Source organism: Thamnophis sirtalis, unplaced genomic scaffold (assembly GCF_051295495.1).
Source record: "Thamnophis sirtalis isolate CommonGarterSnake01/CBP01778 unplaced genomic scaffold, rThaSir2_p1.2 scaffold_7, whole genome shotgun sequence".
Taxonomy (NCBI): Eukaryota; Metazoa; Chordata; class Lepidosauria; order Squamata; family Natricidae; genus Thamnophis; species Thamnophis sirtalis.
In genome coordinates, this window is record NW_028261387.1 from 38,118,767 (window position 1) to 38,144,680 (window position 25,914).

At 39.8% G+C, this 25,914-nt stretch overlaps 1 protein-coding gene across 4 annotated transcripts in view; it reads left to right on the forward strand.

Moving 5' to 3' along the window:
- Window positions 1-25,545, forward strand: part of POMGNT1 (protein O-linked mannose N-acetylglucosaminyltransferase 1 (beta 1,2-)) — an 84,345-nt gene extending 58,800 nt beyond the window's left edge. For 3 of the 4 annotated variants that reach the window (XR_015697273.1, XR_015697272.1, XM_087719730.1), the window contains one exon: window positions 24,466-24,603. Coding sequence is in view for 2 of the 4 variants with exons in the window: in XM_087719730.1 (XP_087575856.1) it covers window positions 24,466-24,471 (6 nt within the window). In the remaining 2 variants the exon portion in view is untranslated. Of the gene's footprint in view, window positions 1-24,465 lie in introns of all 4 variants that reach the window. The other variant, XM_087719729.1, reaches the window with a different exon arrangement.
- Window positions 25,546-25,914: the final 369 nt, after the last annotated feature.

Here is a 25,914-nt window from a genome sequence, read left to right on the forward strand (position 1 = left end):
TCATGGTCAGGCTGCTTCTGCGTTTGTGTAGGTGGTTGTATAGGTGGTTTTGGCAAATATGGTCTTACGTGCCGTCCTGGAATCCAGAGAACTTTGTCTTTTAGTTGGATTGCAGCATAGTTCCTTTCCCAGGTAATCAGGTCAGCAGGTCCTCGCCACGTCAAGTCAGGCAAGCAGCGATAGTAGACAGGTGGACGGGAGGTGTCTGCAGTAGGTGGAGCTGCAAAATGACGAGTCGCTGCCGAGGATGGTGGGCTGCCGGTGTGTTGCACTGCTGGGAGGCCAGGGGGCATTTTTCCCCCATTGCCAATATATCTGTCCAGGGCATGTTTTAATGTCTGGTTGGCGCGCTCAGCCAACGCCTGATCCTGGCTGTTATAAGGAATGCCAAATTTATGCACAATGCCCCAATGGTTACAAAAGGCAGCAAAGGCTGCACCTGTGTAAGCGGGACCACTGTCTGTTCCATCAATCCCCAGGCCGTAGGCTTCAATTTTAGGATGGTCTTTTGAGAGGGTGAAAGAGACCCTGTTGCTGTTAGGTATCCGACGGAAGGATTCAATAGTCTGTTTTGCTGTGTTCAAAGGGTTGTAGCACCCTCGGTAGCCGCCACCAGTGTAATCACAAACTCCGTGCCAAATGGTCTTCTCCGGGTCTCCCCATGATGCGCAGGGGTGAAGAAAGCATTCAGGGGGGTTTGGCATGTTACGGGTGCAAAGATATTTATGGTCGTGTTTGTAGGTTTCTCGCCAGGCGTGGGAGCCACAAGAGCGGAAGGCTATTTTGTCCATGGCCAGACAGACATCAATGTCAATAGTCCATTGTTCTGCTTTTGAGCGAACGGTGTGGTTAAGGTATGCAAGGTATTCTGAGGCCCAAATGGCATACTGAGAGGGGGTAAGAAGCATGCCGAGGAGAAGTTTCCAATCCTCCAGCACGTAGGGATCCCCTGACAAAAGGTTTCAGAACAGTCCTTTGCAGTACGGGGATTGCACCCCATAGGTGGAAACTGCTTGCTTAAGATCCTTAAGAGCTCTATAGGGGATTGAGATATAATTAGGCACAACCACCCCAGCCGCGTTGGTTTGAAAGGTTACGGGGAAACAATCCTGTACCAATTCCATGTCCCCTTGATTGTAAGCATCGCTACGCCACACTTGCGGGGTGGGGGAAGGGGTGGAAGGGAGAGGGGAAACCTTCTCTTCCAGAGGGGCTGGGGGAGGTGGAGGAGTTTCGGAGAGGGCCATCGCCTGGCTAGCAGGAGGGGCGATCTCCTCGTAGCGCGGGGGAGATGTTGCCGAAGGCTTAAAAGCAGCCCCCTGCATATCTTCCTCATGAATTTGAAGGCATCTGACAAGAAGTCTCCAAGTAGTGAGAACTTCTGGCGGGGCTCGAGGTTCCTCATGGAAATAAATACCCAATTGGAGCCATAAGGAGACTTTAAGAGAGCCCTTCTCTGGGTAAATGGGACAATTCTTATAGATGTAAGCCAATAGAGAGAGGAAATGTTTTTTCGGGGGAAAGGGAAGCGGGTGACCTGCCGCTTGAGAGATTGCAACAGACAATTTGACTATATCCCGAAGCTCCTGCAGGTGTGCAGTCTGAGCCTTCGAGAAGCCCGAGCCCATACTCACGATTTGGGAGGGTTCTCCGTTCGCTGACGGCCGGCCCTGGTTGCGAGACTTTGTCCAGTCGGTGGTGGGTGAAAGGCTGGCAAACAGCCCAGATCATAGTCAATGGAAGTCTAACAGACTCCTTTCAAATTGAAAAAGGTACAAGACAGGGCTGTCCTCTGTCCCCGTTATTGTTTATTATAACCTTGGAAGTATTGTTGAATAAGATACGGGGCTTGGGCGGTCTAAAAGGGATTAAGATTAGACAGCAAGAATACAGAGCCCGTGCATTTGCGGATGACCTGGTTATAATATTGGAACAACCGCAGGAATCCAGTAGGGTCTTAATGAATACGATCAATCAATATGGTCAAGTCTCGGGATTTAAAATAAATTTAGGAAAAACCAAAATATTAGCTATAAATATGAATATCAAGCAGAAGGAAGAACTGGGAGTGATGCTAAGATGTGAAATATCTTGGAGTTAATATTTTAACCTCAAATGGGAAATTATATAAGCATAATTACGAACCACTTTGGCATAGTATACAGTTGGAGTTGAAAAGGTGGGAGAAACTGCATTTGTCTTTGCTGGGTAGGATAGTGGCAGTGAAAATGAACATTTTACCAAAATTTTTATTTCTTTTTCAAATGTTACCAATACTTAAAAGAGATGTGAATCTTTTAGAATGGCAGAAGGGTATCAACAAATTTGTATGGGCAGGAAAGAAGCCGAGGGTAAAGATGAAAATAATGCAAGATGCACGTGAAAGAGGAGGATTGAAATTACCTAATTTAAAATTATACTATGATGCAGTGGCATTATCTGCAATTAGTGATTGGACTCATTTAACCAATGATAGAATATTGAATATCGAGGGACACGACTTGGTATATGGTTGGCATGCTTATTTGTTATTTAACAAAAAACTGGATAAGAATTTTAAAAATCATATTTTAAGAAATGCTTTATTGCGGGTCTGGAAAAAATACCAACATAAACTAAATGATAAATTGCCCATGTGGGCAATTCCTAGACATGCAATTGAAAATATGAATACAGAACAAAAACACGATAGAACCACCTATACACAACTTATTTTAGAAAGAGGGGTGTTGCAATTAAAATCTTTAGAGGTACTTAAAGAAGAGAAGGTAGTTCAAACGTGGTTTCAGTATGGTCAACTACAGGCCAGGTGGAAAATAGATTAAAAAATTGGCTTTTTAAAGTTGAGGATAATTTGTTTAAACAAATAAGAGATCAAAGCTCAATGCATATAAAGAGGATATACAATGTATTAATACAGATGGATTCTGAAACGGAACTGATTAAGGACTGTATGATAAAATGGGCTCAGAATATTGAGGAACCAATAATGCTGGACACATGGGAAAGAATTTGGGTAAGAAATGTGAAATTTACACAAGCACAAAATCTGAGAGAAAATTTTTATAAGATGTTTTATAGATGGCACTTAGATCCCAAAAAGCTTGCTTCTATGTATCCGAATGTTCAGCCTAAATGTTGGAGATGTGGTTCTCTTGATGCTACATATTTTCATATATGGTGGACATGTCGTAATGTTAAGGCATTTTGGATAAAAATATGGTGGATCCTGCAAAATATCTTCAAAAGAAGGATAAAATTCACCCCCCAGCTGTTTTTACTAGGTATATGTATTGACTTTACGGCAGCAGAGATTAATTTGGTTCTGTACTTAATAACGGCAGCAAGACTCTTGGTGGCACAATATTGGAAGAAGAAAGACTTGCCTACAATTCAAGAATGGACTTTGAAAGTTATAAACTTAGCTGAAATGGCAAAAATTTCAGCATATCTCAAAGAACATTCAAACGAGAGATATAAACGAGACTGGAAAAAATGGATTGATTATACACAAAATAAATATGGGATTAAGAAACTCCAGATAGCTTATGCTTAGTATCAGTAATAACTTAAATTGTTTAAAATTTGGGTAACAGTAAGAAGCTGAGTTCAATGTAGAGATATTTTAGACTGTGATTGTCAAAAAGTTATACCATGTATGGGCTCTGGGAAGTGGGGGGAGGGAAGGGAGGTGGGGATCTAGGGGGAGGGGGGAGGGGGAAACATATAGTATGTGTTAAATTCTAAAGTACATGATTGCACTTGTATACTGTGGCTTTTTAATGTTAGTGTTAAAACAGAACAAACCAAATATATTGGAAGGTAATAGAAGTATACCGAAGGGAGCAGCTGAGTGAAAGAAGAAGGAGGGTGGAGAGGGTGAGAGAGAGGAGGAGGAGAAGGAAGGGAGGGAATGGATTAAGAAAGGGAGTGATAGGGTTAGGGTTAGATAGAGGGGGAGGGGAAGTAGGTGTAGAGGGATATGTGAGAAGGAAGAATGAAAGTTGGAGGGGGTTGAAAGAGGGTGTATGGTGGGTCAAGGGGGTATATTCGGTTTGTAATGTAGGGGGCATTTTCTATATAAGTGAGGGCTGTGTTTATTACCCAATGTTATATGCCCCGGTTATGCACAGTAAACATGTGATTGTATAGAATGAAATGGAAATAAAAAAATATTATGCACAAATAATAATAATAATAATAATAATAATAATAATAATAATAATAATAATAATAATAATTGCTTCTTTCGCCGGATTTCCGCCGCATAATTGCTTCTTTAATCTTTGTGTCTCCTGGATTTAAAGTTAACTCCTGCCCTTTCTTCCTGATTTCATCTTCCAATTCTGTTCGTTTTAACTCTTGTTTATGTCTATGTGATCTATTTATATTTATCAAAACTCCTCTCATATACGCTTTACTTGCATCCCATACAATTTCCATAGGTGTACCCTTATTCATATTAAAAACAAAATATTCTGTTAACAATTTTTTACAATCATTAATATACTTTTCATATCTGAATAAGTTTTCATTCAATCTCCAAGACCTTCTTGCTTGTGCCACCCCTCCCAACTCCATCCAAACTGGGTTATGATCTGAAAAAACTCTAGCCGAAATCTTTGTCTTCTTCACCCTGGAAAGCAAATCATTAGTAATTAATATAAAATCAATCCTAGAAAAAGATTGATGCCTATCAGAAAAGAAGATAAAGTCATATTCTTCTGCATTTCTTTCTCGCCAAATATCTCTCAATTCAAAGTCATCCATCATATCGAAAAAGGATTTAGGTAGTTTTGCTCGCATTTGAGTATTTGGACGGGAAACCTTCTTATCTTTCTTAGTATCCATAACACCATTCCAATCACCCAGTAGTATGCAAGACCTATAATCCCACTGTATTAATTTAGCATGAAGTTTTCTATAAAATCCATCTTGTTGATTAGGAGCATATATTCCCAGTATCAATGTCTTTTTCCCTTCTAAAACCAGATCTAACGCGATGTATCTTCCATGGGGATCTGCTTCGATTAGTTCAGCTTTCATGTCTTTTCTTAAGTATATAACTATACCATTTTTCTTTTCCGTCGCAGAAGCTATAAAATGTTGACCAAGTCTTGTATTAATCAAATATTTTTGATCAGTTGATCTAATATGAGTTTCTTGCAAGCAAATTATATCATTCTTGAACTGTTTAAGATAGTGGAATATTTTCTTTTTCTTCTGTGGAGAGTTCAATCCATTGACGTTCCATGTTAGAAGCTTAGTTGTCATCTTTGGTTTCCTGAAGCTTTTTTAGAGCCTCCTGGATAACCTGTTTAACCTTTGGCCTGGCTCCTCCCACTGCTTCTAGACTGGTTACTGTAGCTTCTTGACCGATGGCAGGTGATTGTTGGAGTTGTTGCTTTTTGGATTGTTGCTCCATTCATCTGGTAATCATACGGTTTGGTCTTTGTTCCATAGCTCCTTGTGCTTATAAGAGAGAGAGAGATGATCCATCTTATCTGGTAATTGTGTAGTTTGCTGTCTATCTTGTCCTTCTTGTGCTCTTTCTCTAGGTCCAGATGGTGCGGGATGTCCAGCCTTCAAAATATTATGGTAAAAATCTCGAGCTTTCCATACTGAGTTAAGACGGTATCTTTGCCTCTCAAATGTGAGTGCTAGGCCAAATGGTGCGTCCCATCTAAACTGTATCTGGCGATTTCTAAGCTCTTCAACTAAAAAAGCATAGTCTTTCCTGGATCTTAGCATTTGAGGTGGTATCTCTTTCAAAACAGTCAATTCCTGGCCTCCAATTTGAAGCTTAGTTTTATAGGACTCTTGTAATATCATATTTCTAATCTCTCTTGTAGTAAAATATATCACAATGTCCCGTGGAAGCTGCTTCTGCTTTGCCAGCCAAGAATTAACACGATAAGCTTTATCAATTTGCCAATCAAAGTTACCCCCTGGTCTTCCCAACAGGCTATTAAACACTTCTGAAAGAATCTGTTTCAAGTTTTCCTGCTTGTCTTCACACAAGCCCCTTACTCTTAATGCCAGTTCCATATTTCTATACTGTATCATAATAATTTCTTTTTCAGCATTTTCAACTTTTTGTTGCACCACCTCTGTTTTCGATACCAAATTAATATTAGCATCGTTAAGATCATCTAGTCTATCTTCAATTCCGGAAACATGTTCTGTCAATAAATTTACAATCCCCAACATATCATCTCTGATTTTGGAAACCCGGATCTCAAGTTTATCAGACAGCTCCTTGTGCGCCACGGATATCTCTTCTTTGAGCCCTTCTCTGAGTTCTTTGAATTTTGCTTCCACCTTAATTGTCTGAGTATTAAAAGCTTCAGTCAGTTTATCAGTCAGCTCCTTCAGGAAGAATTCTTTCGTTAGTGGGTCACCTATAGGAGGCATAGGAGACAGAGACTGCAGCTTTGTGCCAGGTGTGGGCGATGTGCCAGAGCCTCTAGGAGCCGAGGAGGGCATCTTTAAATTAAGATTTGGCTTAGAGGCCATTCCAAATTTTATCTTCAATCAATTAATAAAACTCTGCTGGCCAGTTATGCAGCTGTGGAGCGAGGTGATAAATCACTCCTTTCCCTTGAAGTTTTAAAACTCCGTAGAGAGTTTTTTGAAGGTAGAAGTTCAAAGCATAAACATTGTTACGAAGCAGTTCAGTGAGCTCGTCGCCATTTTAAGTGTCTCTTTAATAGCTAAGTTATCGGAAGAAGGTCTTGTAAAAATGAAGCTAAGATTTAAACAAACAATTAGGAGCTCACGCATACCAGTCCTGCTCGCCTTGGAATCAATAAATCAAGTTTTGTTCTGAGGAAGAGAGAGTGTGCTGCAAATTGCAGCTGGAATTCCCAGCACGGAGACAGTTCTGCCCTCAGCTGGCCCTCCTCCCCTCGCAGACACAAACTGTGAGGATCAGATGGCACTTTGCTCAACAGAAACAGCTCACCTTATCTCCTTGCCTGAAGAATAAGGTAAACAAACTGCCAGACGTCTGATAGATGATCATCCGACAGATAATGCAACCAGGAATTTGGGAGCAGCTATAATGAGCTGCTTCCATCAGCAGGCCCCTCCCCGGAAGCCCCCCATTGAATCTCTCAAGAAGCGCAATGGCCCGTGTCTATACCGTGTGAGGTCCGGATCACTATCTGGTGTAAAAGCATTGCCTTCCCACGTTAAGCGCTTGGATTAGGGATCCCCCCCTTCCGAGTGCAGTAGGAAGATACCTCCCGAGTGAATGGGTGAATGGGTGAACCAAACTTTGCACGGGGAAGCGCCTACGGCTTCTTGGCTCCCCGCCTTGCTTAATAGCCATGCACTCCTCGTGCCCTCGCTGCTGCTACGCGAGATACTCGGATAATCACCCTTTCTCGATGTGCCCCCACCTCTCATGACCCTTCGTCTTCTCTTCGTCTTGCCTTCTTGCCTTTAAAGTGGTGGCAGGGCCCCGGCGGCAGGGCTTTAAAGTCTCGGTGCCACGTCTGCCATAGAGCGGGTCCCGGTCCCGCTCTATGGCAGATGCGGCACTGGGATTTCAGCGGGGCTTTCGCGCTTGCCTCACCGGCCATGAAGCTCACTGCACGTCACTGGCTAAAACCATGTCATTCAACCCCCCAAAAAAATAGCTGTGTGGAGAAACGTGGAAGCAAAACAAATACATTTTAATATTAAGTTATTAAGTTCAATAAATAACTTGCAAGTATACATAAAAGGAGGAACTGAGTAAACCTGACAAGTATTGATTCATAACTGACATCCCTAATCTTAACTGGCAATATACGAATAAAAATTATATGGCAATGGTCAAATAATGACTGTTCCCATAGAGATAAAGGCATCATCTTAACCATATTTTGTTAAATAAGCCATAGTTGCCTGGATTCAGTGACCAGCATCAATGTACTATGCTAAATCCAAATTATGAGATCTTGTTTGGTATAGCAATTAAGATTAGACTAGAAACTGGGAGTCTATGAGTTCCAGACAGGTCTTGGGCATGGAGTTAGAGCCAGTCATTCACTCTTCTTCCTTGGAAGGTGGCAATGGCAAACTACTTCTGAGAATTTTTTTTTAAAGAAAACTGCAGGAACATGTCCAGGCAGTCTCAAGAATCAGATATGTTTGAACGGAAGAAATATTCCAAAATAAACAATCAGCATTTTCATTTATTATGGTATCTGTAACACAGCATCATGATCTAAACACTACCCTATTCATAGATACAAAAAGATGTTGACCACACCTTCATATCTTGCCTCTTTTGACCTCTCCTCCTGGTCCTTTAAGGAAGTAGAGCTGACTTGCCTATGCAAGAGGAAAGGAGAATAATATCCAGTTCTTCCTAATCAAGAATTGAAAGGATGCAGAATTTATTCAAGTTACCAAGTTTAGATTTTGTTAATATAAATCCTCCATGCCTATTCTCTGAATCACAACTTTATTGCTGGGCATCAACTGAATTCATCTGGATCTAGTGAGAGTTGGTTTTTTTTTAAAGTACTATTGCGTCTGTTGTCCTTGCAGTTTTCAGCCCTGCTCTTTTAATTAGTAACTTTTCCTTGTTTAATAATAAACCCAATGCACCCAATAAGCCTTATGTGGATTCTTAATACAAGTGAGATGGTTTTTCTGTTTTTATAAATAAAGTTTATTAGGGCTTTCAAGAGATTTAATGGGAATATTTTGTGAAAGTTTCTGCAATTTGCAAGTCAAATTCAAAAGATAATTCACATTCAAAACCTCTGAGATCTTTTTAATATTGTATCTGAACTTAATTTAAAGTTCAATTACGTATTCAATCTGAACATAGTTGAAACTTAATTGACTTGTTTCTATAACAGCAAAACTATGTACCTCTCAAAAGCATCATCCGGTTGGGCGGGGCCTGAGGGGGTTGTTGTTTTTAACAGCTCCGGAATCTTGGCTGCGTTAAACTGTCTAAACAGCATCCATCATCTGTTTGGCAGTTTGATTACCTCTTCTTCGGTCTTAGAAGAAGAAGGTGAGAAAACTATGTTTGGGCAGCGCTCCAACTAACCCTCCCAGAGCATAAATCTGGGACGGGAGTGGGAGCCGCACAACATTTTTACGGAGCTCAGAACATTTAAAGATCAAGAAGTGATTTATTACCAATCTAAATAGTAATTGCTGGATAATCAGCTTGCCTGGGTTTACTAATTGGGTTGAGAAGATTAAACCTGGAATGGCTTCTAAGTAGCAAAAGTCCCCCCCCCCCAAAATGCGTCGAAAAGTGCAGGAAGTTTGCCTGCTCCTAGCACTAAATTACAGTCACTACTCCCCCCCACACTTCTGTAGGAGAGCCCCTGACCCCGAGAAATTTTGCAGAAAGAATTAGCCGAAGCCTTAAAAAATCATGCAGCTGCAATGGAAATTGAAATTAAGGAAGAGATATCTGCTGCTCATAAAGAGCTGTCAGAAGAGCTTATGACCCAGAACCAGGAAATTAGAGACGATATTCTGGTGGCTTTTAACTGCCTATCTGGCTACATCTCGGGAAGACAGATTAGAAGATCTTAGTGATTCTAATATTAATCTGGTAACGAAAATGGATGTGGTTCAACAAAAGGTTGGCGATGCAGAAAATGAAATTATAATGTTCCAGTATAGACAGATGGAATTTGCCTTAAGGATAAAAGGCCTCCAAGAGAAAAATCAAGAAAATTTGAAGCAGATTTTCTCAGAAGCCTTTGATCAATTGATGGGAAGGCCAGGAGGGAATTTTGAATGGCAAATTGAAAAGATTTATCGTGTCAACTCCTGGCTTGCCAGACAAAAGCAACTACCAAGAGACATTGTGGTGTACTTTGCTACGAGAGACATGAGGAATACGATATTGCAAGAGTCTTACAAAACTAAGCTTCAAATTGGGGGTCAAGTGACTGTTTTGAAGGAAATACCACCTAAAATGTTGAGATCGAGAAAAGACTATGCCTTTTTAGTTGATGAGCTCAAAAATCGTCAGCTACAGTTCAGATGGGAGGTGCCAGCTGGACTTGCACTCACCTATCAGGGGCAAAGATACCGTCTTAACTCAGTATGGAAGGGTTGAGATTTTTACAATAATATATTGAAGGCTGGACATCCCCCCCTCCTGGATCCAGAGAAAGAGAACAAGAAGGACAGGACAGACAGCAAGCTATTGAAGGATCAACAAGGTTGGATCAACTTCCTCTCTCAGAGTTACAAGGAACCAAGGAACAAAGACAAACCCGCGTGATCACCAGGTGAATGGAACAAGAATTAAAAAAGCAACAAGCCTCACAACAAACACATGCTACCATTCAAGAAGCCATAGGTCTTAGTTTAGAAGCAGTGGGTGGAGCCAGGCCGAAAATCAAACTTCAGGATTTCCAGATGGCTCTTAAAAAGCTTCAGGGAGCTAAAGATGACAACTAAGTTCCTAACCTGGAATGTTAATGGTTTAAATTCCCCACAGAAAAGGAAGAAAATAAATCATTATCTGAAACAATTCAAGAATGACATAATTTGCCTGCAATAGACTCATATTAGATTAACTGACCAGAAATACTTGATTAATGCAAGACTTGGACAACACTTTATAGCTTCTGCTCTGGAGAAGAAAAATGGTATAGTTATCTACTTAAGAAAGGACATGAAAGCTGAGTTAATTGAAGCAGACTCCCAAGGAAGATATATTTCAATATATCTGGCACTAGAAGGGAAAAGGGTACTTCTATTGGGAATATATGCTCCCAATCAACAAGATAAATTTTATAAAATGCTTCATGCTAAGTTAGTATATTGGGACTATAGATCCTGCATATTACTGGGCGACTGGAATGGCGTTATGGATACCAAGAAAGATAAGCAGGCTTTTCGGCAAAATATCCAAATGCGAGCCAAACTACCTAAGTCCTTTTTCGACATGATAGATGATTTTGAATTGAGAGATATCTGGCAAGAAAGAAATGCAGAAGAATATGACTTCACATTTTTTTCTGATAAGACACCAATCCTTTTCTAGGATTGATTTCATACTAACAACCAATGATTTGCTTTCTAGGGTAAAGAAGACGAAGATATGTTCCAGAGTCTTATCAGATCATAATCCAGTTTGGATGGAGTTGGGAAATGGGATAAAAGCAACAAGGACTTGGAGAGTGAATGAAAATTTATTTAGATATGAGAAAAATATTAATGAATGTAAAAAGTTTTTAAGAGAATACTTTGTTTTTAATATGAATAAGGGTACATCTATGGAAATGGTATGGGACACAAGTAAAGTGTATATGAGAGGAGTTCTGATAAATTTAAATAGACTACATAGACGTAAACAGGGGGAAAAGAGAATTGAACTTGAAGAAATTAGGAAGAGAGAGCAGGAGTTAAATCTAAAACCAGGAGATTAAAAGATTAAAGAAGCAATAACCTTATTAAGAGAGCAATTTAATATGCTGATGTCAGACCAGGTAGCTACTAATTTGCTATATGCAAAACATAACACTTTATGTAATGCAAATAAATTGGTAGATGGTTAGCATATTTGATTAGGAAAAAACAGAAATCTCATAATATATCAAAATTACATTATAAAGGGAAGGAAGTGCATCAATAGGATGAGATCCAAAAGGCCTTTCATGAATTTTTTACAGGATTGTATATGAATGATAAAATACAAAGTTTAGATATAGATAGATACGTGGATAAAGAAAAAATACCTATAGTCAAAGACGAGCAGAGGGAGAGATTGAACCAACCAATAACTTTGGGGGAAATTTTCCAGGTAATCAAACAGCTAAAGGTAGGGAAAGCACCAGATACAGATGGCCTGACATCAGCTTATTACAAAAATTTACAATTAGAAATGGTAGAACCTCTCAAGGAATTATTCAATAAGATCCAAACGGAAGGGAGGGTACCCCCATCTTGGAAGACAGCTTTCATATCCTTCATACCAAAAGAAGATCAAGATCTTACTCAACCAAAAAATCATAGACCTATATCATTACTCAATATAGATTATAAAATTTTTACTAAAATACTAGCGAATAGGTTAATGTTGGTTATTCAGCAATTGATTCATAATGATCAAACAGGTTTTATTCAAGGGAGACAAATGAGAAGTAATGTAAGACTAATTGTTAACACATTGGAATATTTGGGAAAGAATAACCAAATCCCTGCTGCGCTTATATTTTTAGATGCTGAGAAAGCCTTTGATCGAGTGAATTGGCAATTTTTACTGAAAATATTGCAAAAAATGCAAATAGGAGAGCACTTTTTACAATCAATTAAAGCAATATATCAGGAACAAACAGCTCAAATCATAGTTAATGTAAGTTTAACAAACTCATTTAAAATTGAGAAAGGTACAAGGCAGGGTTGTCCCTTATCCCCATTATTGTTTATCATAACTTTGGAACTATTGTTGAATAAAATACGGGGCTCAGATGATTTACAGGGAATCAAGAATAGGCAGCAAGAATATAGAGTACATGCTTTTGCGGACGACTTGGTTATAACATTAACCCAACCACAGGAATCTAGTAAGGTTTTAATGAATATGATTAATCAATATGGCCAAGTATCAGGATTTAAAATAAATTTAGGGAAAACAAAGATGCTAGTTACAAATATGAACACTAAACAAAGGGAAGAATTAGAAGGAATGACAGGATGTGAAATAGTTAAAAAGGTCAAATATCTAGGAGTTTACATCTCAACCTCAAATGGGAAGCTATATAAATATAATTATGAACCTCTATGACATAGCATTCAGACAGAGATGAAAAATTGGGCGAAATTACAATTATCTTTGCTGGGAAGAATAGCAGCTGTGAAAATGAATATTCTACCTAAATTTTTATTTCTTTTTCAAATGATACCAATACTTAAAAAAGATGTGAATTTGCTAGAATGGCAGAAGGGCATTAATAAATTTGTATGGGCAGGAAAGAAGCTGAGAATAAAACTAAAAATAATGCAGGATGTGCGTGAGAGAGGAGGCTTGAAATTACCCAATTTGAAACTTTATTATGAAGCAGTAGTTTTATTGGTAATTAGTGATTGGATTAATTTAACAGATGACAGAATACTTAATATCGAAGGGTATGATTTGGTATATGGATGGCATGCTTATTTGCTATATAACAAAAAGGTATATAAGAACTTTAAAAGTCATATTTTAAGGAATGCTCTACTGCGGGTCTGGAAAAAATATCAATACAAATTATGTGATAAGGTACCCATGTGGGCAATTCCTAGACACGCAATAGAAAATATAAACATAGTACAAGAACAGGATGTAATTACATACAGACAGCTTCTTACCTTAGAAAAAGGTGTATTACAGTTAAAACCTTTGAATGTATTAAAAGAAGAAAAGGCAATTCAAGCATGGTTTCAGTATGGGCAGTTACAGGCCAGATGGAAAATAGATAAAAAAATTGGCTTTATGCAAGTCTAGGATAATTTACTCAAACAAATTAGAGATCAAAGTCCAATGCATATAAAGAGATTATATAATGTGTTAATAGAAATGGATTCAGAAACAGAACTAGTTAAAAGACTGTATGATAAAATGGGCTCAAAATTTTGAAGAACCAATAATGTTGGATACATGGGAAAAGATTTGGGTAAGAAATGTAAAATTTACACAAGCCCAACATTTGAGAGAAAACTTTTATAAGATGTTTTATAGATGGCATTTAGATCCTAAAAAACTGGCTTCTATGTATCTGAATTTACAACCTAAATGCTGGAGATGTGATTGTGCTGCTGCTACTTACTTTCATATTTGGTGGACTTGCAAAAAGGTTAAAGCATTTTGGATAAAAATATGGTGGATTATTCAAAATGTTCTTTAAAAAAGGATAAAGTTTACCCCTCAAGTTATTTTTGTTAGGTATAATTACTGATTGTACAGTTGTAGAGATTAACCTGATTTTGCATTTAATAACCGCAGCTAGACTGTTGGTGGCGCAATACTGGAAGAAGGAAGATTTGCCTACTATTAAAGAATGGGCATTGAAAGTAACAAACCTAGCTGAGATGGCTAAAATATCTGCATCATTCAAACGAGAGAGATAAACTGGAGTGGAAAAGATGGATTGATTATACTCAAAATAAATACAGGACTAAGAAATTTCAGATAGTTTATGACTAAGAAACCAGGAATGATATAAATTGTTTAGAGTTAGTCTAGCAAGGAGGAGTTAAAGCTCAAGTGAAAGATGTTATTATTATTTTTCTTTTTAAGCTTATTGCAGAATATTTTTGCTAAAGATTTATACCTTGTATTGGTTCTGGGAAGTGGGGGGGGGGAGGTTAGGGGGTTTTGGGGGGAGGGTGGGCGGAGGGAAGTAAATATTTGTAAAAGTTGTTTTTTAAAATTTTCATTAAAAAAGCGTTATCAATGACTTCAAAACTGGAATAAAATAGGAAATAAAACCGTAGTACAAGTTATAAAATCAGTAATCAAAGTGAAAACTTGTCAAATATTGCTCTTTTACAGAATTATAACTGAGAGAGAACAGAGTGATCTGCCAAAAGTTATTTAAGAAGTCCAAAAAGTACAAGGCTGTCAACTATTTAGTAAATGAATAATGATCATTTAGTGACAAAGACAAAATGAACCCATTTCACTGCAATCACTTTAATGGAAAATTATTAATGGTGTGCTTGCATAAGAAAGCTACCGTGTTTCCTGAAAATAAGACAGGGTCTTATTTTCTTTTTACCTACAAAATATGGCTTGGGCCTTACTATGAGGGGAGGGTTTATTGTTTTGGGGTTGCTGGGCAGCTGATCTCTTGTGAGCAGACTCCCGAGCAGCCGGGCACAGCCTCATGAGAGAATGGCTGTGTTGTGCTGTTGCAGCAGCACAACACAACAGCCATGAAGCACACTCACGAGCAGCCACCCAGCAAATCCCCTTTCCAGCCGGGCACAGCGCCATTCACTGATCTAGGGGTATTGCCAAGCCGCGTGAGCACCTGTTCGCCACCGCCCGGCTCCTGTGGCTTGGTGCCTTTAAAATGCCAGTGAATGGCGTTCTGCACGGCTGGAGAGGGGGGGGTTGCATGAGCGGCTGTTCATGGCACCTCCGCTGCCATCCCAGCATAGCTTTTTTGGCGGCTTCCAAACTGTGTCTTCCAGCAGTGGCCGCTCTGGGCGTACGCTCTATGGTTATACATTCTGCCGGCAGTTGGCCCACAACCATAGAGCATACGCCCAGAGTGGCCACTGCGGGAAGACTTGGTTTGGAAGCTAGCAAAAAAGCCATGCTGGGATGGCGGTGGCGGCTGCAGCGGAGGTGCCCTGGCTCTGCAGGGAGAGCTGGGCCAGGGCATTGTGAGGCTGGGAGGCGCGTGAGTGAGAGTGGAACAGCCGCTCATGCAACCCCCTCTCCAGCCATGCAGGGCACCATTCACTGGCATTTCGAAGGTGCCAAGCCACGGTAGCCGGGCGGTGGCAAACAGGTGCTCACACGGCTTGGCAATACCCCTAGGTCAGTAAATGATGCTGTGCCTGGCTGGAAAGGGGGGTTGCCAGGTGGCTGCTCCTGAGCATGGTCGCTTCATGGCTGTTTTGTTGCGCTGCTGCGACAGTGCAACACAATAGTTCATACCTGAGGCTGTGCCCGGCTCTTTGGGAGCCCGCTCGCAAAAGTGCAGCCACCTGGCAACCCTCTCTTCAGCTGGGCACAGCACTGCTCACCAACCTAGCAGTATCCCGAAGGCACCAAGCAACGCAATCACCTTTGCCTCCCCCAGTTCCCACGGCTTGGCACCTTCGGGATACCGCTAGGTTGGTGAGTGGCGCTCTGCCTGGCCGGAGGTGGGTGGTTGTCCAGTAGGCTTAGTTGCGGGGGAGGACTTATATTTTTGCCCACCAGAAAAATGTGGCATGTTTTTGGAGAAACACGGTATATCGTACTGATTTGCTAAATCATAGCCTGCTGCATAAGCCATGAATAATGTACTAACTAAACCATAAACTATTATTCACAAACCTTTATAGTTGGGATGATACCTGAGAAACCTTCATTATGGCTTCACACAATAGATGACTTTTTAATCTTACATGTATACATTTTTACATTGGAACTAACTTTCATACATGAAATAAACATAGTTACTTTACCGAGAATAGGGGCAAGTATCAAGTATACAGAAGTGTTGACTTTTGTAATGTTATAATAGATCTTTTTAAAACTTTTTTTTTTACAAATGAAGCAGAGGTGGGTTTCTGTTGGTTCGGCCTCGATCAGGTGAACTGGTAGTGGCAGCAGTGGGAGGCTCTACCCACCCACCTGGACACTTCTGCGCATGCACAGAAGTGTCATGCACGAGCGAACTGGTAATAAAAAATTGGAAACACACCACTGAAATGAAGTAATATTAAAATGAAGCAATTGATGCACTTAAATATATTATCTGATCATACATCATTTGTTTCCAAACTTCCACTTGCTGTAGCTCATGCCTGCACTCGTCAATGCAGAAGCTTTATGAACTGTTGCACATAGGCCTGCCAGCATGCCTCAGAGGCTCCACTTATTAGAGACCCTTGTACAGATTACCAGCTCTCAATTTCTCACCATGGTCGTATAGGAATAGTAGATATCCGGGCAGAGGTGGGTTGCTCCTGGTTCGACCTGATTCAGCCGAACTGGTAATTGTGGCGGTGGGAGGCTGCGCTCACCTGCCCGGACGCTTCAGCAAATTTGCAGAAGCATTGAGCATGAGCAAGCACGAGCACGAGCAAACCAGTAGTAAACCGGCTAGCAACCCACCACTGTATCTGGCCTTCCAAAGTAATGTTTGTCTTGAATGCATAATATTTCGGAGTAGTTGAAGAAGATGAGAAATGATTGTGCAGGTTGTGTTTGCCTTTTTGGCCCAACCCTCCTCTTTTGACTCTTGACTCACAGGTTGCAAGCTCTGGCTTAGCAGCTTTGCTGAACCAGGGACTCAGGTGGAGAAAAAAGAAAGAATTGAACTAGCAGGCATGTTAGGGTGTATTAATTACGTTAGTTTTCTCAAGGTGTTATGTTTTTTGTATAAACTTCATTAACCAAGGAGGGGAGGCTAGAATAAACAGAAATGGGGCTGTGCTGTCATGGCTGGAGTGCCATGATTTACGCATGTCCTTCTTTACAAGACAATCTTTTTCTTAAAGGATCTTTTAATCTACGCTGTTTCAAAAGCAGTGAAGCAGGAGGTAACACACTGTACTTCTGAGTGGTTTGGATTAGTGCAATGGATATTAGTATCCGCTAGAGTTACTAGTCTCTCCTGGCATTTAAAGAATGAAAGCAATAAAAAGATTTAAGATGTTCTGCCTACATTTTCTAGGCCTATTGTATCAGGTCAGGAAATATCTGTATGACCACAAGATGGAACAGCATATTGATTTCTCCCTATTTCCTGCTGCCATCTTGTGGTCATCAAGATGTTTGCAGATCACATTAAGTAGACCTACCTGGTAGCCTCCAAACAGCAGCATCTACAGCAGGGGTGGGTTTCTCGCCCCGTTCCAACCGGTTCGGTTGGAACGGGGCCGGCGGCGTCCTCGTGCATGCGCGCAGTGCACGCATGCGTACTAGCATCTGTGCGATGCTCCAGCTGCTCCTGGAGGATCGCGCAGGCGCTGTATGCATCCTGCGCATGCGTGAAAGCGCAGAACTCGTCAAAACCGGATAAGAAATGCGGGCGGGCGGGTGGACCCTTCAGCGTTCCCGGAAGTTACTTACTTCCAGGTTCGCCGACCAACCGGTTCGCGGGGGCCACCACGAACCACCTGAAACCCACCCCTGATCTACAGGCTCCCACTGCTTTCATCAGCCTAAGGAAAGCAGAGTCCATTTGGTGCATGTGGGAAACATCATGATTTTAAAAAAGCTGTGGCTTATATCACAATACCCCAAAACCATTTTCTTCAGCCTGATTATCCTTGTCCCTCCTGAAAATCCCACTGCCTTCAGATATCTGAGATGGGCATGATGGTCTAACTCAACTAGAGAATGCCAGTGGAGAACACTGTAAATATGATTTCTTAATCATAATCTTCACTTACAGCGAAATTGAGGTGAGTCATTAAAATATGGAAATTTTTCGGGTATTCTCATTTGGTACTTTGAATCATTACGGAACTTGAAGTAAAAGATATATAAATGCATGGTCATAATGCCTTGGCTATTTTAAACTTCTTATCAGGGAACTATTGAACAAAAACATTATCTTTAAACATTTTTAAAAGTTTATTTTGGCTTTTAAAATAGTATTTCCTTGTGAGAACACATACTGTTCCCATTAAATTGTGGTGAGCTCATTTTATCCTGGGTTCAAATGATAAAGTCTTCAAAAAGTCTCTCTCAGAACAGATTGTAACATATACCAAATATGTTTTATGAATTAATTGATCATGTATATCCTCTTGCACCTAAGCCATAATGTGACTATGGCTTAGAGCAGAATCTGGTAACCTTTTTTCACACAAACACACATACACAGACCTGCTGACCTGCCTCTTAAGGCCAGAACAAATATAATTATGATACAGGACATTATTAGAGTAGACAAATTGAAGGATCTTTGGATGTTGGAAGTACAATTTGGTATATGTTATAATCTGTTCTGAAAGAGACTTTTTGAAGATTTTATCATTAAACCCAGGATGAAATGAGTGTCAATGTCTAAAGCGTTTCCATGACTACTATCAACTTGAGAAGGGGGGACAATGCCATGCATACTTTTGGCCAGAGTAAAAAGTCTCATATTTCTGTAACTGGGATGTGAATGCGCATGTCCAGGACACTGCCGTAACGTTCTGTTGGAGAATGTGATTGATGACTTCAGGCAGAGGGGAGGGGACACAGAGATAAAGTTCAGACGCCATTAAGTGGGATTTAGTTGTAGAGATGTAGATAGTTACGTGAAAAGTTGTACCATCTGCACCACAATGAAGAGATGACCAGGAAAACCTCCCGGACTACTGCAAACAGTAGCAGAGCCAACGAGGCCATGGGAGGAGATCGCAATGGACTTTATAGTAGAGTTGCCAAAAAGTGGGGGAAACACAGTGATTTGGACTGTAATAGATCTGTTCTCAAAACAGGCACACTTCATACCCTGTAGTGGACTACCCTCGGCTCACAAGCTGGCTAAACTGTTTGTGAAGCATATCTACCAACTGCATGGAGTACCTCGAAGAATTATCTCAGACAGAGGGGTCCAGTTTACGGCTAAGTTCTGGAGGGAGTTCTTGTGGTCCATTGGATCATCTCAGGGTCTTAGTTCAGCTTTTCATCCGAGCACCAATGGGGCAGCAGAGAGACTGAACGCCATGGTAGAGCAGTAGCTGAGGTGCTATGTGAACTATCAGCAGTCCAATTGGGCAGACCTTTTAGATTTTTCTGAGTTGGCGTACAATAATGCTGTTCACAGTAGCACAGGACTCATGCCATTCAAAATAGTGAGCAGTATGGCCTTTGTCCCAATGCCTGAGTATCCAAGGGATCCCCCCTCCTCAGTCAGCTTGGCTGATTGGATGTCGATGCTGAAAGCGACCTGGGAAAATGTCAAAAAGGCACTGGCTAAAGCGGCAAAAACCTATAAGAAACAAGCAGATAAACACCGGGCTCCACAACAGCCATTCTGGGTGGGAGAGAAGGTTTACCTCTCCACAAAATATTTGAAATTAAAACTGCCTAGCAAGAAACAGGGGCCAAAGTTTATGGGACCATTCCCCATAGTAAAGATCATCAACCTAGTCACAGTGCAATTGAAACTGCCTCGATTGTTGGGGAAGGTACACCCAACATTTCATAGTAGCCTCTTAAAACCCGTGATTGGATCACTCTGAGACCACTACCCCGGGAGCCCCCAGGCCCTATGGTCATAGGGGGCCAAACCCATTATGAAGTTCAACATGTCCTTGATTCAAGATGGCACAGGAGACAACTCCAATACTTAATCAAGTCAGAGGCATCTTGGGTGAAAAGTAAAGTTCAGACGCCATTAAGTGGGATTTCGTTTCAGCTCCACAGAAGTCCGTGCCAAGATGTTAGTCCTAATAAATGAATGGGGGTTTTTTTGAACTTTGTCTAGAGGCTCGTAAATTAATTAGGTCAGCTCTTGGAAACTTCACAATGAGTTTATCACAATTTAATTAGAAGAGCAGATATTCTGAAAATCCAGTAACATCTGGATGCAGTAAGTTATTAGTTATCTTCAAAACTTTATTATTTTCTATCTTGCTTTCATACTTGTAATGATTCTTGATATGGTGTGCATGGTACCCTAGTTCCCCGAAAATAAGACCTCCCCAGATAATAAGCCCAATCAGGCTTTTGAGTGCATGTGTGAAAAAAAGCCATCTTCCGAAAATAAGCCCTCCCCAAAATATTGCATCACAGCAGCAGCCATGGGGTGACCACGCTCGCCTCCTCTTGCACCTCAAAAATAATAAGACCTCCCTGAAAATAAGACCAAGCACTTATTTCAGGGGTCAAAAGAAAATAAAACCCTATCTTATTTTCAGGGAAGCACACTAGGAAAATAAAAATACACCTCTGGTAATGAGGACTATTGTTCACAAAGGAATCTCAGCTCTTGGAAAGTGTTGCTTGCAAACCTGAATAAAGTAGGCCATGCATGATCCGTTGCCTGAACAACTTGTGAATCATCAATAGCCTTGTACTCTGCTTCATCTAGCCTTGAGAATTTCTGGTCTCCAAGGTTCATGGAGAAACAAAGCTTTTTTTAAAAAATGCAAGCATAAGTAGATATAGCCAACCAGGAAGTTGACTTGCCTTTGGATTATATTACCTTCTACACATAAATTGTATTTCACAATACCTGACGTGCTTGGTCCAATTGACTAATTTTAGTAACAGTTGATGTACTTCCTGTTGCAAAATCAAGCTGACGTCCTAAAAGTGGCTCTCTTAATGACCTCTAAACTTTTATGGTCTGCCTATAGCAGGCAAGTTCTTTTAATTAAAATAACAATTTCACTATCTCATATTTGGAGTCTGATCACATGCTAGCTGGCAATGTTGTTTAGGTGGAATTCCCCCTTTAACAGGAATTCCTCCTACTGTCTCTTGTGAACCCTATCTGGCCCCCAGCTGGTGTTATAGAAAGATAAACAATCCAATGCATCCTGATAGGAATATATCTATTACAGCACATTTGACTGGCCACTTTTACTTGCTAATGTCTCATCCACAGAACATTCAAGCTCATTGTGTGTTTAAGCAGTTTATTGGCTGTGTTTATGGGAACTGCTAAACCACCTAGATTATATTGTATCTTAGTACAATGTGTGAATCATTACATTGTGTGAGCTGAATGAAACTGTTACAGTGAGCTCAACCTCATGTCTGTGGTAATGTGCTTTCTTCCTGTTCCAGGGATGGAGGGAAAACATGTTGAAAGAGATACCACTGCTCTTAGCTACAAGAGCAGTAGTTAAGTAACCGAGGTTATTTTCCAAAAACAACTAGTTCTCCAAAAAGCATTCCTCGAGGGGAAAATGATCTCCATACCAGCCAACTCCACTACCTTATTTTAAAGAAAACATTACTACCCAGTAAGGAGAATTTCTTTTCTGGGAATCAAAGGGTCAAGCAAGCATCTGGAATTTCACTGGGAAAAAATAACATATAGCTACACTTCCCAAAATTCTAAACAACTGAGAAGCCTACAGAGAATATTATTTGCAAATTCAGGTGAGTCCTGGGGGATAAAAATGATTTCAGTATTGATGGAAACATCAACCTCCTGATAGAACAATGGCTGGTCTTCGATCAATCTACATTCCCCTACCAAACTATAATAAAGGGGGAAAAAAGAGGTTGTATTTACCCATAGCAAGACCAGCCATGGAGAGGCAGAACCGGAGATGCAGGGACAATGGGAAGAGCAATCCTAAAGCAGACCAATTGAAGCCCTACAGACAACCATCTTCTGAAGATTCTTCCTCCCTGTGATCTGGAATATGCTTCTGCTGTTTTCATGCTAGAGCATTTTATACTGGCTTTAGTCAGCCTTAGTAATTGGTCCATTATAGGGACTATGTTCTTGGCAAAAGCCAAATAGGTTAACTTTACGTTTCAATAATGCTGCTAAGCCCAATGATAGCAGCAAACGTTTCCTACGGTTAATATGATAATTCCATAGTTATCAGAATGAACGATGTTGAGACTCTAGAAAGAGTGCAGAGAAGAGCAACTAAGAAGGTCAGAGGACTGGAGGCTCAAACATACGATGAACAGTTGCAGGACCTGGGCATGACTAGTCTAGTGAAGAGAAGGACTAGGGAAGACATGATAGCAGTCTTCCAATATTTGAGGGGCTGCCACAGAGAGGAAGGGGTCAAGCTATTTTCCAAGGCACCTGAAGGCTAGACAAGGAATAATGGATGGAAACTGAAACTGACAATGAGAGCAATCAACTAATGGAACAGAGGTTGCCTTCAGAAATTGTGGGAGTTTCATCACTGGATGCTTTCAAGAAGATACTGGATGCCATCTATCAAAAATGGTGTAGGATCTGCTTTGACTAGATGACCTACCAGTTCCCTTTCAACTCTGTTAATCTCTAATCTAATCTAATCTAATCTGAGGAGCTGCTCTAAATTTGTAAAAGTAGAACTAAAACTGGCAGTTGTATATTCCTTTTCATAAGCTGTCCCTAGCTGAACCTTTCCCCATCAGCATTCAAGATACTCAAAGAGTGTTTGCTCATAAAACTAAGCATGAATGCTTGCTCAGAGGCAGACTGGATCTTTTACTGCTGTCAGTTTTCTGTGTTTTTATGTTTCTATGATAAGGGGACTTCTATGCTCCACTCACTTTTAGAAATTCTAGGAAATGTACTCCAGAAATTTTATAGTACTTCTGTGTTCTTCTGTTTTTAATGATTACTCAGTAGTTGCGAATGTGGTAGAAATAATACCTGTGAAGCTTGATTGAAGAAGGATCATATCTAAGGAATTAGAGCCTGACAATATGAGGATTTACCACACAGTATTTCCAAATGTTAGGCAATACATTTTACTTTTAAAAGCTAAACCACACGCTCTATAGATATTACAATTCTGATTCCAGAAAATTATATTATATAACTTCCTTATTTCACTGTTAAGTGTTGTATTCAGTTTGGAGACACCTCATTGGTTAGATAGTTGGATGTATTTTTATTAAAAAACATATAAAAAAGCTTACCAAGCAGGATTTTCAGGATGACATGACTTAAATAAGGCTGTTTGTTCACCTATAATGCCAATCTCGATTCATATTTGTTGAGAAAATATTCTGTCTTTGTATTCTAAGTGAAACTGAATTTATTATTTAAACAATTTATATAACAGCCCAAGTCCTGAAGATAACTCTAAGCGTTGTTTCCTTATACCATGGCAAAATAGGGCATGTTTTCTGTTCTTTTTTTTCCAAATAATTATTTTTTGTTACACATTTTAAAATCCTTTTACAAACAAAGTGTTGTTCGGGTTTCCCCCTTTTATATTCTCTCATATACATAATTTGTTTTACATCACATTACCATTTCCAATTTCAGCATTATTATTTTCTTCCCGTATTTCCATTTTAAACTTAATTTTTTCTTAACACTTAACAATATCATTTTTCGCCCTTTCAGAAAATATACCACATTTGTTATTTCATTTTCCATTTGTTATTCTAATTTCTATAGGTAGCATATATCCTCAAATTCAATTTTAATATAACAAACATTTTACTTAATTTGTTATCCACAATTAACAATATCTTCTTATTTAACTATATATCATAAGCAGTATTAACATATTTCATTTTCCTACTGATACATCCCTTCTTTCCCTTCCTCCTTACCTAACCATTTTCTGTTAACTCATCCCTTACTCTCTTTGATATTCTATTTTTCATCAGTTTTCTTATCCTTCTATCCCTTACTCTTAAATTCCTTTCCCCCCCTTTCCCCCTTTTATATGTATTATATCTTTTCTTCTGATTTTTTTTCTATCATTCTTCTATGAATTATTTGAGTAATCCTCCCTAGGATTCTCTTTTTTGCTTCCCATTATTTCTCTCTATGTTTTTGAATTGTTCCTTTTTTGGATACCATTTCCCTTTTTTCCTCTCTGCTCTTTCTATGTCTGTATAAATCTCAATGAAGTTGTCTAATTGGTTTTTATTGTTTGCTTTTTTTCCTACAATATTAGCTTTTTGCCTCTCATTTGTGTTCCTCTTTGTCAGTTCCTCTTCTATTTCCTGTTCTATGTATTTCAACGGTTTTTCTGGTTCTTTAATACCTTTTAATGTTGTGTGGGCATCTTTTAACATTTCAAGTAGTTCTTCATACATCCCATACTCCATATTCAAATTTAGCAATTTTTAAATATTTTTATAGTTTACCACACTTAACTAAGTCTCTCTTCTTGTTTCCATTTTTTTTCCAGCTTTAATAACCAATCCCAGAATAAGACATTGTTGAAAGAAATGTCCTTCTGGGTTCGACTCCAAGTGGGGAAAAAGACACTGGAGACATGGAGGCTGCTTGGAAAGATGGTTTTAATGGTGTACAGGACCACATGGCTTGAGTCCTGGACAGAAAAGGTGATCACATGTTTCAATGTTGGTGGAGAAAAATAGAAAGGAGGACTGAGATGCTGAGTCCCTGGTTTTATGCCCTCTCTGGCCTTTGATCTTGAGCTTGTATTCTGATTGGTTGTCAGATTCCCATGGGGTCATGCAGCGGCCTCTAGGCTGCATTTTAAATCCAGGTTTGTAAAAATTTCTACTATAAGATGATGTCTGTTGGTATTTAACTCCAGATAAATTGTCAAGAATGTATAAAGGTACTTCAAATGAATGTTGGAAATGTAAATGTAAAGAAGGGACTTATCATTTATGGTGGATGTGTGATAAAACAAAGAAATATTGGAGTAGGATTCATATCTTAATACAGAAAATTCTTAAAGTGAATATAGAAAGAAAACTAGAGATTTTTGTTTTGGGTTAAATGGAACAAGACTTGGGGGGAAACATTTAGAACTCTAATGTTCTGATATATGTTGATGGCAGCAAGACTACTCCACACACAGAAATGGAAGGTCACCTCGATCCCCACAATGGATGAATGCCTGCAAAAACTGATGGAGTTAGCAGAGATGGCTAAATTGACTGTTTTGATTAAAGAAAAAAAAACCAAATACCTTTATTTCTACTTGGAAACCATTTCTGGACTTTGTGTTTGAGGTGGAAAAAAATGAAACTTTGATTTGGGGTTTTATCGATTAGATAGATTTGTTGTTATAGAAATGGCAAGTCTATATTATTAAAAAAAAGTAAAAAGTTGAGGGTAGATGTTAATGAGTTATTTTACTGCATCAAATGAGTCGGAAGTCAATGCCTTCCCCCCCTCCTTACTTTCCCCCACTATCCACTTCCCTTTTTCCTTCCCTAATTTCCCTAATACCTACTTTTGTATTTTCTTTGTATGTCACATTATAAATTAATAAAAACTATATTAAATGAAAGCTGACAACAGTCAGAGCATAGAAAAATTCAAAGAAGAAATGCAAGATTGGAAGATGTGGAGAGGCCCCTAACATATGGGGTCGGTCCTGTCCCCCGTACTATTTAACATCTACATGAAACCGCTGGGCGAGATCATTCGGAGGCACGGGATAAGATACCACCAATATGCGGACGATACGCAGCTGTATCTGTCCGCCCCGTGCCAACTCAATGAAGCGGTGGACGTGATGAGCCGGGGTCTTGAAGCCGTCAGGGACTGGATGAGGGCTAACAAGCTTGTACTCAACCCAGAAAAGACCGAGTGGCTGTTGTGTTTCCCTCCCAAAAATTTGGTTAGTGTTCCAACGCTCAGGCTGGGGGGCCAAAAT